The 12,823-nt window shown below is 38.6% G+C and overlaps 1 protein-coding gene across 1 annotated transcript; it reads left to right on the forward strand.

Annotated features, from left to right (window-relative positions):
- The first annotated feature begins 2,747 nt into the window (after nt 1-2,747).
- On the forward strand, nt 2,748-3,425 carry LOC107674577 (heparan sulfate glucosamine 3-O-sulfotransferase 4-like). The gene has a single exon (XM_016468590.1). It carries the CDS (start codon nt 2,865-2,867, stop codon nt 3,423-3,425), a length of 561 nt encoding a protein of 186 aa, XP_016324076.1. The 5' UTR covers nt 2,748-2,864.
- Nucleotides 3,426-12,823: the final 9,398 nt, after the last annotated feature.

Consider the following 12,823-nt stretch of genomic DNA (forward strand, 5'->3'; position numbering starts at 1 on the left):
TACCATTTTCTTCACTTGCCACTCACAGCTCAGACAATTATAAGTCTGTTTCAAGCATTTTTGGCAAATTTAACAGGATTTCCCTTTGGACTGCATGCCAGAAGCTTAGAGTCCAACCGCCAGCCGATCTTTTAAATATCCATGGATATAAAAAAAATGAGTTTTCCTGTACTGTGAACTCTACATTGCATTTTCTTGTAGCTTCTAGGCAGGTGCTATCTTTAAAAGCAACTTAAAAAATATATGCATCCAAATTTTTTATCAAAGAATTGTGTATCTTACAGTGTGTGGTGCTGTATATCCAGTGAGCATTTGTACCTAAGTTTGAGAGGTCATTTCAACATTGGAGAGTGAGAACAGCAACACTGCCACATCTAGATAGGTGGGTGCCCTATATGTGGGAAGAGGAGCTAGATGCAGCAAAAGCCAGCACAACATGATATTTTCTTACAGTGTAGGTAATGAATGTGAAGTTTAGTATATTTGAGGAGATCCAGTGCTGGCATGTGTCAGTTATAAACACACTTGATGTTGAAATGCTTAATCTGTTTTGTTTGTTAATTTTTTTCCGCATGCCATACAGTTTTTTTTTGACTAACCTACTGAATGTACAGAAAGGTGGTTCAGTGTTCATACACACACAAAAAAAACTGTTGTTTTTACATAAAGAAATGGCAGCTGTGGTTGCCAGAACACTTATGTAAAAAAAATAACAAAAAATGTTACAGAACAACCAGTAAATTCTACATTTTAAAACTGTAATATATATATATATATATATATAAAACATCTTTCTTGATTTTAAACAACCTCCAAAAAAACAACTACAAGGAGCTTGCTGCAGTAACTCAGGTTTATCAGGAAAACGGAATGCTTACTTTTAACGGATGCTCTGAGCTGGAAGCTGTAGAACATGAGGGACATGATGAATGGAGTGATCTAAAGGAAGGGGGCACATCGTTCAGCTCACAAGTCATCTGTTTATTTCCATAAAAGACATATGTCTAATCCTTGTATCATATTCAGAGAAAAAAAGGTCCATAACCTGTGATACAAAATGTATAAAATGAAGATAAAGATATTTCCATTGTTGAATTATTCAGTATACAGTAGCTACATATACCACAAGAACATTGCTGAATTCCAGAAATGCGTGCATCCACCCATTCGGTCATTCTTCATCTATACAGTCACTCCTGAAATCCGTGCATTAATGTGCTGTAATGTGCATTAAGGTACCTGTCATGAAGAATCACCACTCTTTACCCAGTGCTGTTGCTGCATGGATTAGTCCTGCATCTCTCAGGCCAGTAGGGAGCAGGCATGAGCTGCTCTGTATAGACCAAAGCTAGTGCTTCTGTCATAAAAATGGAGTCATATCAATATAAATGTGAGATCAGATACAATAAAAGGAAGAACTATATTCATATAATGAGCTGCTGTAATATTCCTCTTATCAGTACTGCTTTCACTGGTGCTGGTACTGCAGGTTTTGCAGGTTATATGAGTGTGACAAACACCCACCACACTGCAAAATAAAAATTCTGTGGTAAATGTAAGCAGTAAATAAAATAAAGATTATTGGTGTATGTTTTGCAATAAAATCATGTTTAATTCAATGTGTCACTTGCCATTCTTTTGTAATTGTTTGAGCTTTTTTTTCTTAAACCATTTTTTTCAGTGCACCCCCAAATTTCTGCATTTGATATTTTCAACTCTATTTTCTTGATCAGAAAATCTTTTCTTAATCAGAAAATGTTATTTTACATCAAATTAAATAGGTTTTAGTGCATTTGAAAAAGCAACTTATTAAAGCCATAAATAGTTATTAATTATATAAATACAATAAATATGTATACTGTATACTATAACTGTATACTATAAATATATTAGTTTATGCAAGTGAAATTGTTTTGTATTAGGTTATTTTGTAATATTACTATAATAGTTTAATTATATAATAAATTAAATACCAATATTATAAATCAATATAAATATTAATATGTTAGTATCAAATATTTTATTATTAAATAAAGTACATTCTATTGTGTTCTAATAGGACTATATAAATGTATTTTTGTTTCGGCTGATAGAATTACAAGCGTGTCTAATGCTTTCCTGCTCGGTCGTCTTGTAGAAAGCGGTAGACGTAGCACCAGTTTCTTACTGTATGTAGTATTATTCGGGTTTTTGGACGAGCTGATGCGCGCATCACGTCTACCAATCAACACGAGGCGTTAAGACTGCGCGCTGCACTCTCATCCACTGAGAGCAGTCAATGAATATTTATGGCGAGGCTGCTCACTCTCCAGCGCTCAAAGTTAGTGGATTAGCAGTGGGAGGATGACTGGGTGATACAACATCAGCACCTCGTTTGGATTAAGATCCAGCCTTTGCGCCAATTGCCACTTGAAATCAACGGTGTGAAGGACAGCGGTGTCAAAAACTGCACTCCAGAAGCGGTATCGGGTGAAGACGTGCCCTGCACATCACTTCAGAGACGTTGCTATCTCTTTGCCCCTTTTCTTCTAAGATGACAAGACTTCCATCAGCAGCAGCATCACCCTCAGTCCAAGCGGGCTGCTCGTTTGGAAGGGCGCCCGACCCCAGCCGTTCTCATCTGCAAATTCAATCCGATCAATTGTGACAAAGGCTGTCAGCGTCGGCATAAGAAATCGATACTCGAGACGTTCTTCTGGAATTTTAACGATTCGTTTTCCACAAGTGAAGCGCGCGTGTGGCTCCTCGCACTTTCAGATGTTTGCGGTGTTGATGGTGACAGGTTATTGTTGTTGAGTGTCCATGCGAGACTTGGGGTGGAAACATGTCTGGCCACTTCTCTGAGAGGGTCGCTGCTATCAGAGATGGCATTTTGGTCCAGCACTTCGGTTTTTACTTCTAAAGTGCCCCGGAAGATCTTATTCATGTTCACCCTCTCCCTTTCTGTCACCTATCTGTTCTATAGCTTGATGAGCTGTTACAACTCCTTCCAGTTCCAGGAGAACTACGTTTATCAGGGGAGGCTCGCGACAGAGGAAACAACTTTTGTTACGCTGAGGGAAAAACTTTACTCGCCCTCTTCCCAGGTCTACTTCGACGAGGAGTTAATCGAGAGAACGGCGACAGAGCAAACTATCGCCGTCTCGAGCGTTAGAAATAGCGCGGGGATCGACGAGAGGACGTCGGGATGGGCGCGAGCTCAGGCGGCTACAACCAGCAGCAGCAGCAGCATGATGTCGCGCGCCGCCGCCGCTGCTGCTGGAGAGCACGAGCACCCGGAATTCAGCACCACGGACAGCGAGCTTCGGAGAGTGGTGAACTGCACCTCGGATTACGGGGTTAAAAAATTGCCCCAAGCCATTATAATCGGAGTGAAGAAAGGGGGGACAAGGGCTCTGCTGTTTTATGGTTTTCTTGTCACATGACAACAAAATGGCTTCCTTCATGACTGACTTTGATTTATGGGATCATTTTTTTTAATACTTTTATTATATTATTATTTTTAGTTGTTAATTTATTTGTAAATAATAGTGAAAGATTATGCCAAACTACAGATGCAAAAAGTAATAATTTAAACTGAAATTAAAAAAGCAATTTTTGAGTCATTTGATAGATCTGGGCAAAGCATATGGTCAATGAGCATCTTGGTTGAGTTCTCTTTCCTTCCTTTACTATAAAAAAAGTGCTTGCATTCAGAGATTGCAGAAAATATTTACCATTATTGTATTTTTTCAAAATGGTCTAGTAATTTGAGAAAAAAAAAAAAAACACTAGTTTAGTACAAATGTCTTATTATTTATACCGATCATCAAAGCTTTTGAAGACATAAGATGAATGTACAGCTAAATGATGGGTATATACCTCCAAGTTTAGTACAGTCGTAAAATAAGAAATAGTATACATTTTATTTGACAAAGCATCTGTTGATCAGGGCTGATCAGAAGTAAATGCTACTTCTGTAGGCCTATGTATTGCATTTGAGTATGTCTACACTTAATATAGACAATATAGCAGAGGTCTTTTTTTTTTTCCCCATTTCATAGTTGAGAGATGCTTTAGTCAGTCAATTAGTCAGTAGACTAATACATATGTGATGATTCAAAAGCAACCAAGCTCCAGGCTGCAGTGGATGCTTTTGTCCAGCTTTAACATAATTACTACAGCAGCATGACTGTTTCATTTCACGCCGAATTCACGTTCGCAATCACTGCTCAGTAGAGCCAGGTGCTGTGAATGCTCCGTTGAGCACTTTCAGCACGCCTGGGCTCCAGACTCACAGGTGTGCTCAAATCATGAGGTGCTTACTCAGGTGTATGTGCTTTCACATACACATCCTCAACATGCTTTGACTCGTCAGCCTGCGATATTTCCTAGTTTACATCTCTCCACTCTATTTACAATCAGAACCAGTGCAGGTTATTACAGTCAGGCTGTTTTTCTTTGGAGTACTATACATAGACCTAACATCATTCAGCCGAACAGTTGCCTATGGTGAGGAGAAGCTGTACAAATAGTATCTGAGGGGTAGAGAGTGAATGAGCATTAAGCCATGCTGCGGCGTGTGCTGGATCTGCTTGGATCTGCTAGCCTTGGGCTGTGACTCAGAGCTTTGAGGCCAGGCAACATCTTCCGCAATTCACTTCAGAGCGAGCAGAACTAGTAACATTCGCTCATTTGCCTGGGTGTTAATGGGAGCTGTTTCATTACAGTCGTTGTGTGGGACTCATTAGACCTGGGGATGACAAGCTTACATAAATAACACCTAAGAGTGCTTGTGTGTTTTGGAAAATCCCTTAAGCGGCCTTAAATTTGTTTCCATATGCGCTTGGAACATAACATGTAGCTTGGAGGAATATCAAATATGTAATGGCCTACCATACTCACTGAAGGAAACAACATTACATGTGCAATAACTGTCTGGCTAGATGTGCAATATGCCAAATCGCCAACTGAGGGGTTAAATGTAGCTAAACAAAAATAACAAACTGCAATTAAACTGTATTTAAAACAAAATGTTATTTGAAATGACATTAAAAGATGGACCTTGAATTTGATGACATGAAACATCACAACATACACCCAACATTTGTGTTTTAATATTGGCTTTTGAGACCACAATCTCACCAAATGCTTGCAAACTGATTTGAATTTGCAGAAGTGGCTCATTTCACACTTAGCCGTGGCTGTAAAGCTTAAACATGTGAAACGTGTAGTTCATTAATGTAATGTGAATTATTAAAGTTAATTATTCCATTTATTCACCCTCCTGTCATTTGCAAAACTGTATGACTTTCTTTATTCGGTGGAACACAAGAGAAGATATTTTGAAAACGTGAAAGTGTTTTGTTTTTGCCTATACACTGGGGAAAAAAATATCTTCTTGTATGTTCCACAGAAGAAAGTAAGTCATACAGGTTAGGAACAACATGACAGTGAGTCAGTTGTGATTTTTAGGTGGTCTGTTCCCTTTAATATGCATAAGAAGGCAACTCGGTTTACAAATATTCTGTATGCAAAGACGCAGAGACAAGCCGGTTTTACATTTTAAAGCCTTCGTGAATAAATATCCAGCAGTAAAGGCTTTTTGGACTTCATTTGCTGGGCATTTATATCAGGAGAAGTTAGGTAGTCATTTCAGTCTTGAAATATGATGGTGCTCCTCCTTTACAGCCTGATGCTATGTTTAAAAGGCTTGTCAGAGAGGAATGGATGCTCTGTTAAACTCCTGTCTGCTTTTAAAAGAAGCCTCACTTTCACTGAGTGGGTAATACGTTCCCTCTGTCGAATAATAATAGCTTGGCATCATTAGACAAATTGCGCCACTGCTGGGGTTCACTTTTAGATTAAAGGAGTGCAGGAAGGTAAAAATGAGAGTGTTAAAGCTGAAGTGTGTAATTTTTGCAGTTAAAAGACTCATATCCCAGCTTAATATGCAGAGACAACTTTTAAGTAAGCCATTTGTAGGGCAAAACATTGCTCTTTTTGAGCATCCCAGCTGCCGATTAGTGCTGGGCGATAATATCGTTTACATTTTGCAATGATACAAGAATCAGATATGCTATATAATGTTACAGTATGTGGTTATTTTGTATTGCTCAAAAAAAAAATCTAAAAGGACATTTGCAGCATTTTACAGGCTTCTCTGATCTGTTATTTATTCATTCTATTCAATAGCCCCCACACAATATTCAGAGCTGGAGATCCTTTGGCTATTTGACCTCAGGAGAGTTTTTCCATCTTTTTGTCCAGTCGCGAGCCTGTAAAAGAGGTGGCCTTTCAAGAGATAGCAAAGAATCAGCATTGCCTACACCAAGGTCTCTTCCTTTTTGTTGGAGATAAAATACATTCTGATCGGTGAGAGCTATACACTGCTGAAGCCCATGCATTGTTCTTGCCCTGTACAAGGCTACACAATGAAGCGCTCTAATTCCAGCACCTATTTATTCCCCAGTGACCCTTGTTTCCTGATAGAACTTCAGAAATGCCTCATTCCTTACAACTTTTGGTAGTTTAAAGGAATATTGAGAGTTAAAGGCAAGTTAAGCTCTATCAGCAGCATCTTGCGTGTTTTCCCCATAGACTTCCATTGTATGTGCAAAGCTGTTAGCTTATACAAACTGAGAGATGGATAGAAATTATTTTCTGTGGTCATCACTAACATGGCAAAACATACTATTGGAAGATATTTCCTTATGTTGAAATATTCCTTTAAAGGGATTGTTCACCTGAAGATGAAAACTCATTATTTATTCATCCTTGTGTTGTTCCAAACCAATGTTATTTTAGTATCAATGAGATATCGTCAAGAGTATTATTTTTATTAATATTTTAAATTTGTTTTTATTTTAATGTTGTCTGTTTTCATTTTAATTTTAGTTTAAGTTTTAGAAATGTTGCTTTGTGTTCTTGTCAATTACATTGGTTATTTTAAGATGTTTATATAGTTTTTATTGTTATTATTATTAGTTTTTTTATTACAGTTAAACTAATTGAAAATGAATTTGTTTAAAAAGAATTATAGCACAATGAAAATGAAAATTTGTTAGGATTCTAGATATAAAACAACAGATATACTGTTCAGAATTAAGTATTTGGACACTCGGGTTCAGATGTTAGTTGATCATGTCCATACTTAATGTAGCTCATCACAGTGGTTACTCTGATAGAACATCCGTGTGAAGCTGTTAAGAATTGACAGGTTCCCTGACACCTGACACCTTTCAAAATAGCTCCAAAAAGTTATTTGTGAGAAAAGCTCCAGCGCCATTTCATTGCAGATGTCACTTATTTTGATATTTTATGCAATGAAATTCAGACGCTTTTAAGTGTGGCTTATGTGTCCTAATACTTTAAGGGTCACTGGGTGAAGCAAATCATCTGCAAGTTTCTGAGGAGTATGAACAGCATGCAGCATTGATTCTTTCCTGTCAGAAGCCGAGACACGAGCCTCTGACAGAAGGAGCGAGTCGCAGACGCAGATCCACTGCTGAGCGAAGCAGGACAGAACCCAAATCCTCCGTTTATCCCTTGTTTACCATGCCTCAGCACGCCACGCTGCAGTTCAACCCGACTCTCGCCTCCTGACTGCTGGCTCGAAGCTGTGAGACGAGGTGGGCCGCCTCCCAGCTCAAGCTGGATGCCATCTCTCTCCATACAGCCTAGCCCCTGCACCACCCTGGGATGCCCCAATCTGCATGCTCCTGATAAGCTTTTGCCAAGGCGTGCAAGGACGCACCTCTGGGCACTCGGATGACAACGCGGCAGTCGTGGAATTAAACTTTTTAATTAGCAGCATGCCCCTGTGCCTGTCGAGAGCGAGTGGACTGCTGCAGTCAGGTCTGTCTCATCCCCCTATTTCCACTTAATTAAATTCACCAGCACAAGTGAGCCCAGTGACTACAGGAGCTTCTGTCCTGGCACTTCACGTTTATTGCCCTTCAAGTCATCTTTTGGCTAGGTGCGAACATTGTGCCATTCCAATGCTGAGATCCAGCCGCCGAAATTCCTGCACTGTTGATAGTTGAAAATTGCGAATGTACTTGTGCTATTACTTTGTTTTGACATTGATGATATGTAGGCATCTTCTGGGATCCAGCTTTCAGGGTTGCATGGAGAGGCACGCGCATATTGTTTGGCCCTCCGGAAACAATTCCAGACAGCAGTCATGACAGTTCAATTACATCTGGGATTTAAAGTCAAAGAGCATTAAGGTGCAAGCATTCACACGGCGCCGCAGTCTATGAGAAAGGTTCTCCGTGGCCTAAAGAATCAAGGTGAAAAGTGAGCTCATATTGCGGTACTTACTCAGAGGTCGGCCTTTCGGATTATTCGAGTCCATTTATTTTGCGGCACCACAGCTGTACATGGAATCACGTCGTTTTATCTTTGAAGGCTGAGAGAGGAAAATCCACCCGCCGTCAAGATTCTGCAGTACATCTTTTCTTACTCAACCCTCAACGCCTCGCTCTTTCTGACAGACATCCTTGCTGCCTGCTGGGCTGAATCCTGCTAGAAAGTTTCTGAAGTGATGATCTTCATCCAATTCCACAAGTTTAATTCACTTATGCTAAGAATCTAATTTGTCAATTTAATTTGCAGCCATTAAAATATTGGCATCATCTGCCATTAACACACAGCTACTGCCCGCTTTGTGTCTATGGATGAGAACCTAAACCTTGTCCTCGTTGCAAAGCAAATATGGAGGCTTGTTGCTTTGTTTCTTGTTTCTTTTTCTTTTTTTAGCCCCACATTGTCAGCCACTGCCTCAAGTATTAAATTATTTATTTTGAACCAAAAATAAAGAGTAAACTTAAGTCATTTTGAGCTTAAAAGAATTCTCCCAGGGATTATTTACTTTCTACGGATTTGCCATGATGTGTTTCCAGTCAGAAGGAACAATGATTTCATTCGACAAAGAGCTGATTTACAGCCATCTTAAAATCTCTCTGAATAAGAATTCCCTGGGACAAATAGGGATGTCAGTCATACTTGACAAGATTCCAATTTTCTCCCTGCATTTCCTGCAACACCTCCTCCCTTTTTGCGTATTGGGTGAGTGATACAGTCTCAAGACCCAAAAACAAGCTAATGCAGTTCAGACAGGAACTTTGACACGTTGAAGCCAAGCAGTGAAGGCAAACATACAGCTTCCAGCGTGTCTCACGGCTGCTCCTCTGACCTGACATTTATCATAGCAGGGCTTTACTGTTCCTCAGAGGAGCTGTAGGGATGAAAAAATCTGATTCCCTACTAGGAATGTGACACATGGCTTCACCTGCATCTCTCTGTGACATCTGACACAGTACACAGAAATCCTAATACACCATATGGCTCTGACAGATAGAGGATTCTAGTTAAAGGAATAGTTCCCCCCAAAGTGAAATTTCTGTCATCATTTTCTCACCTTCACGTTGTTCTACATTTGTATGCTGTTATTTTCCTGCAGGAGTTTTGAAGAATTGCTATGCAGCTCTTGTCACACAATAACAGATTTATAGTGACCACGTCTGTCAAGCTGAAATGGTTTGTTCACCCAGAAATGAAACATCCTTATGGCGTTCCAAACCTGTTTGAGTTTTGTTCATCTTTGTCAGACAAAGAAAATATGTTTAATGAAATCTGAGATATTTCTATCCCTCCACTGAAAGTCCATTCACCAAAAACTTGTGATGTTTAAAAAAGTTCATAAAGACATTGTACAAGTAATCCATATGAATCTAGAGCTTTAATCCAAGTTTTGGGAAGAGACTCGATTTCTTTCTATGATGAACAGATTTCATCTAAGCTTTTATACACACACACACATTATATATATACACACACACACATTATATATACACACACACACACATTATATATATATATATATATATATATACAGTGTTGGGAAGGTTACTTTGGAAATGTAGTAGGTTACAGATTACAAGTTACCCTATTTAAAATGTAATAGTAGTGTAACTTTTTCAATTACTTTATTAAAGTAATGTAACTGATTACTTTTGATTACTTTTTGATTACTTTTCTAAATTTCTAATGAATGTTTATTTGCAACAGTTAATCATTTTCAAACATTTACACCATGCAGGGTTAACCTTACAGTAGTGCTCAACACTGTCAGACTTCCAAAATCCTTCATCACTTGAATTAAGATTATCAAATTTGAACACATCCACCACAAAATCAGACTTTAGTACCATCTTTTACTTTGAGATTGATCTGAAGTTCAATGCAGATTTAACATCATAAGAAATAGTTAAGATAAGAAATCTTTGCATAACTACAGGACAACAAATACAGTCAACAAAAGCTCAAATGTGCCTTCGTGTCACATGAAAACTTGTATTGAACAGCTTGATTTATATGGATTACTTTATGAACTTTTTAACCATGAAAGTTTTGGTGGACAGGACAGAAATTTCTCAGGATTCATTAAAATTTCTTCATTTGTGTTTTGGTCACATGACACAAGTCTTATGGGTTTGGAATGAATTATGGGAGTAAATGTTGACAGAATTTTCATTTTAGGCTGAATTATCCCTTTTAAAAATATAAAAGCGGCATAAATGTGGTACATACTGCACATTTTCAAGTCTGTTCCTCAGAAAAACTTATTATTTGGCTTCAAAAGACTTTAAATAAGTTACACTGGCTACTCTTACAATCCTTTGTGGTGCTTTTTTGTATCTTTTTTGGTCTTGACAGCACTGGTTCACTGTGAACTTGTTCTCTGCAGCGATTCTTTAAAAACTTACTCCTATAAACGTTTTTGTGTCCCATGGAAATAACACCATATGGCTTTGGACCAGCCAATATTCATGTCACAATAAACAGTGACAAAATGTTAATTTTTGGCTGAACTATTCTTTTAATAGTTTGCCAGGGGAATGATAAATCGCAAATGAAGGTTTTCCCCATTTTGCGACCAACCGAATGTGAACAAACAAATGAGAAAGGCAGCTATTTAGCAATGCTGCTTTGTGAATGATCTGTGACATAGCTCACACCACCCGTTTCTTCAATAATATACGCAGCTTAGAAGATTGTGACAGGCTTAATTCAATTATGGCGGTGAGATGTGCTTACACTCCGTAGGTGTAAGCTAATTCCTCTGTTAACACCCCTGAGTCACCATCACAAACAAAGACAAACACATTCATTGGCTTCCAGAAGCTTTTTTGCTGTGATTGTCCCATCACCTTTGAAGTTTCTCATTGCTTTCTTTTGTTTATTTATTCATGTGCTTTTCTTTGCCTGAAATCACCATGAGGTATTCAGCTAGAATAATTTTAGCATAGTGTGAAGCAATGTAGGGATAGTATTTTGGAAGTGTAAACCGACTGCAACCGTTTCAACATACTGAGTTCTGGTGGTTAGATCATGTTCCTGTGACTTTGAATGTGTTTTTGGGAACTTTTCCTGTGCCATTGTCTATTGAGGTTTCAAGTTGCCCTCCATCAATTATATCCATACACCATTAATCAAACCCCACATGAGAATGTCCCGCAATATCAGCTCAACTCACAATAGCTTTTATGCAGCAGCTGCCACATGTGCCAAGTGTCCTTTGAGATCTGGACTAAGCTGATGAGATGAAAAAGGATGCTTTTAAGGATTATGTTAATTGCTAATTGGAGTATCAGAAGGAGATTGTTTTCCTGGGGTAATTTGGATTATTGGCATGTGAGATGTCAGGTTGGGCCATGTTTTGTTGACAAGCTTTGCTTGTTCTGTGCCTGCCTATTAACAGTAAAGATGGCAAGTTTTGCTTTCTATAATGCATTTAAACTGCATATAATTTCTTGACAATGATTGCAAATTATGATGAATGGTAGGATGCGTACCTCCAGTGTTTGAAAGGGAGTGAACTGGAGTCACCCCCAATTGCATTTCGTGTCATTTTTTAAAGTAAAAGTAAAACTTTGTCTTTCGCACAAATACCACATGCGAACATAAACAACTGTAGTGGACTTTTCTAGCTTAAATGAAACTGAAAATGGTTGTTGCACAGTCCCTTGTGGATGTTTCATGTGTGTTTTTCAGTTCTTGCCTGCCTCGCCTCATGTTTGGATATAGTATTTGTTGTCCATGTCTCCTTTTGCCTGGATTTATATCGAATTGTTGCAGTTTTCTCTATGGAGACAAAGAATAGGATTTTTACTTCCAGAACCCAACTGTTGCACTATATTGCACACCCCTCTGTGTTTGTGCTGTTTTTCAAGAATTCAAAGCAACTTTGTGTTAAAGGAAACCTTTTTGGTTACCTGCAGTGTTCAAAATAAGGTATATAATGAGGTTTGCTGTTTTTATGAAGCGAACTCTGAAATTGAGGGAGAATTATTCCACTGGATGAGGTGCTTTAAATGGTCTTTGTTCGCCACCGAACCTCTTTTAAATTCTCTCCCAGCTTTAGTCACTTTTTCCGTCTTTTATCTCAAGTTATTACACATTTTCATGATTTAAAACAACAGACGGAATGATATAATGTGAAAGAAATAATGAAATAAGTCTCTCTCCCCTCAGACGTGCTGCTCAGGCTGTCAGCATGTTGCCGGATTGGTGATCTCTACTCAGTTACTCATGCCACACGTTTTAACGTGTTTGCAGTGACGCAGACTCGCTCTTCACAGCCATCCACCCCCATTTTTACTCTCGCCTGCCTCTACATATTTGAGAGCACCTCAAGTATAATTTACTTTTGGAATACATGTTCATTATTAACCTGGAAAGCACAGTCGGAAATGTGTTAACAAAAAGTTTTAAGTGATCATCCCGATAAACAATGATCCCAAACCTCTGTTCTGCTCATTCAAGGTCACTTTCCAAT

Source organism: Sinocyclocheilus anshuiensis, unplaced genomic scaffold, assembly GCF_001515605.1.
Source record: "Sinocyclocheilus anshuiensis isolate Anshui unplaced genomic scaffold, SAMN03320099.WGS_v1.1 scaffold152, whole genome shotgun sequence".
NCBI lineage: Eukaryota > Metazoa > Chordata > Actinopteri > Cypriniformes > Cyprinidae > Sinocyclocheilus > Sinocyclocheilus anshuiensis.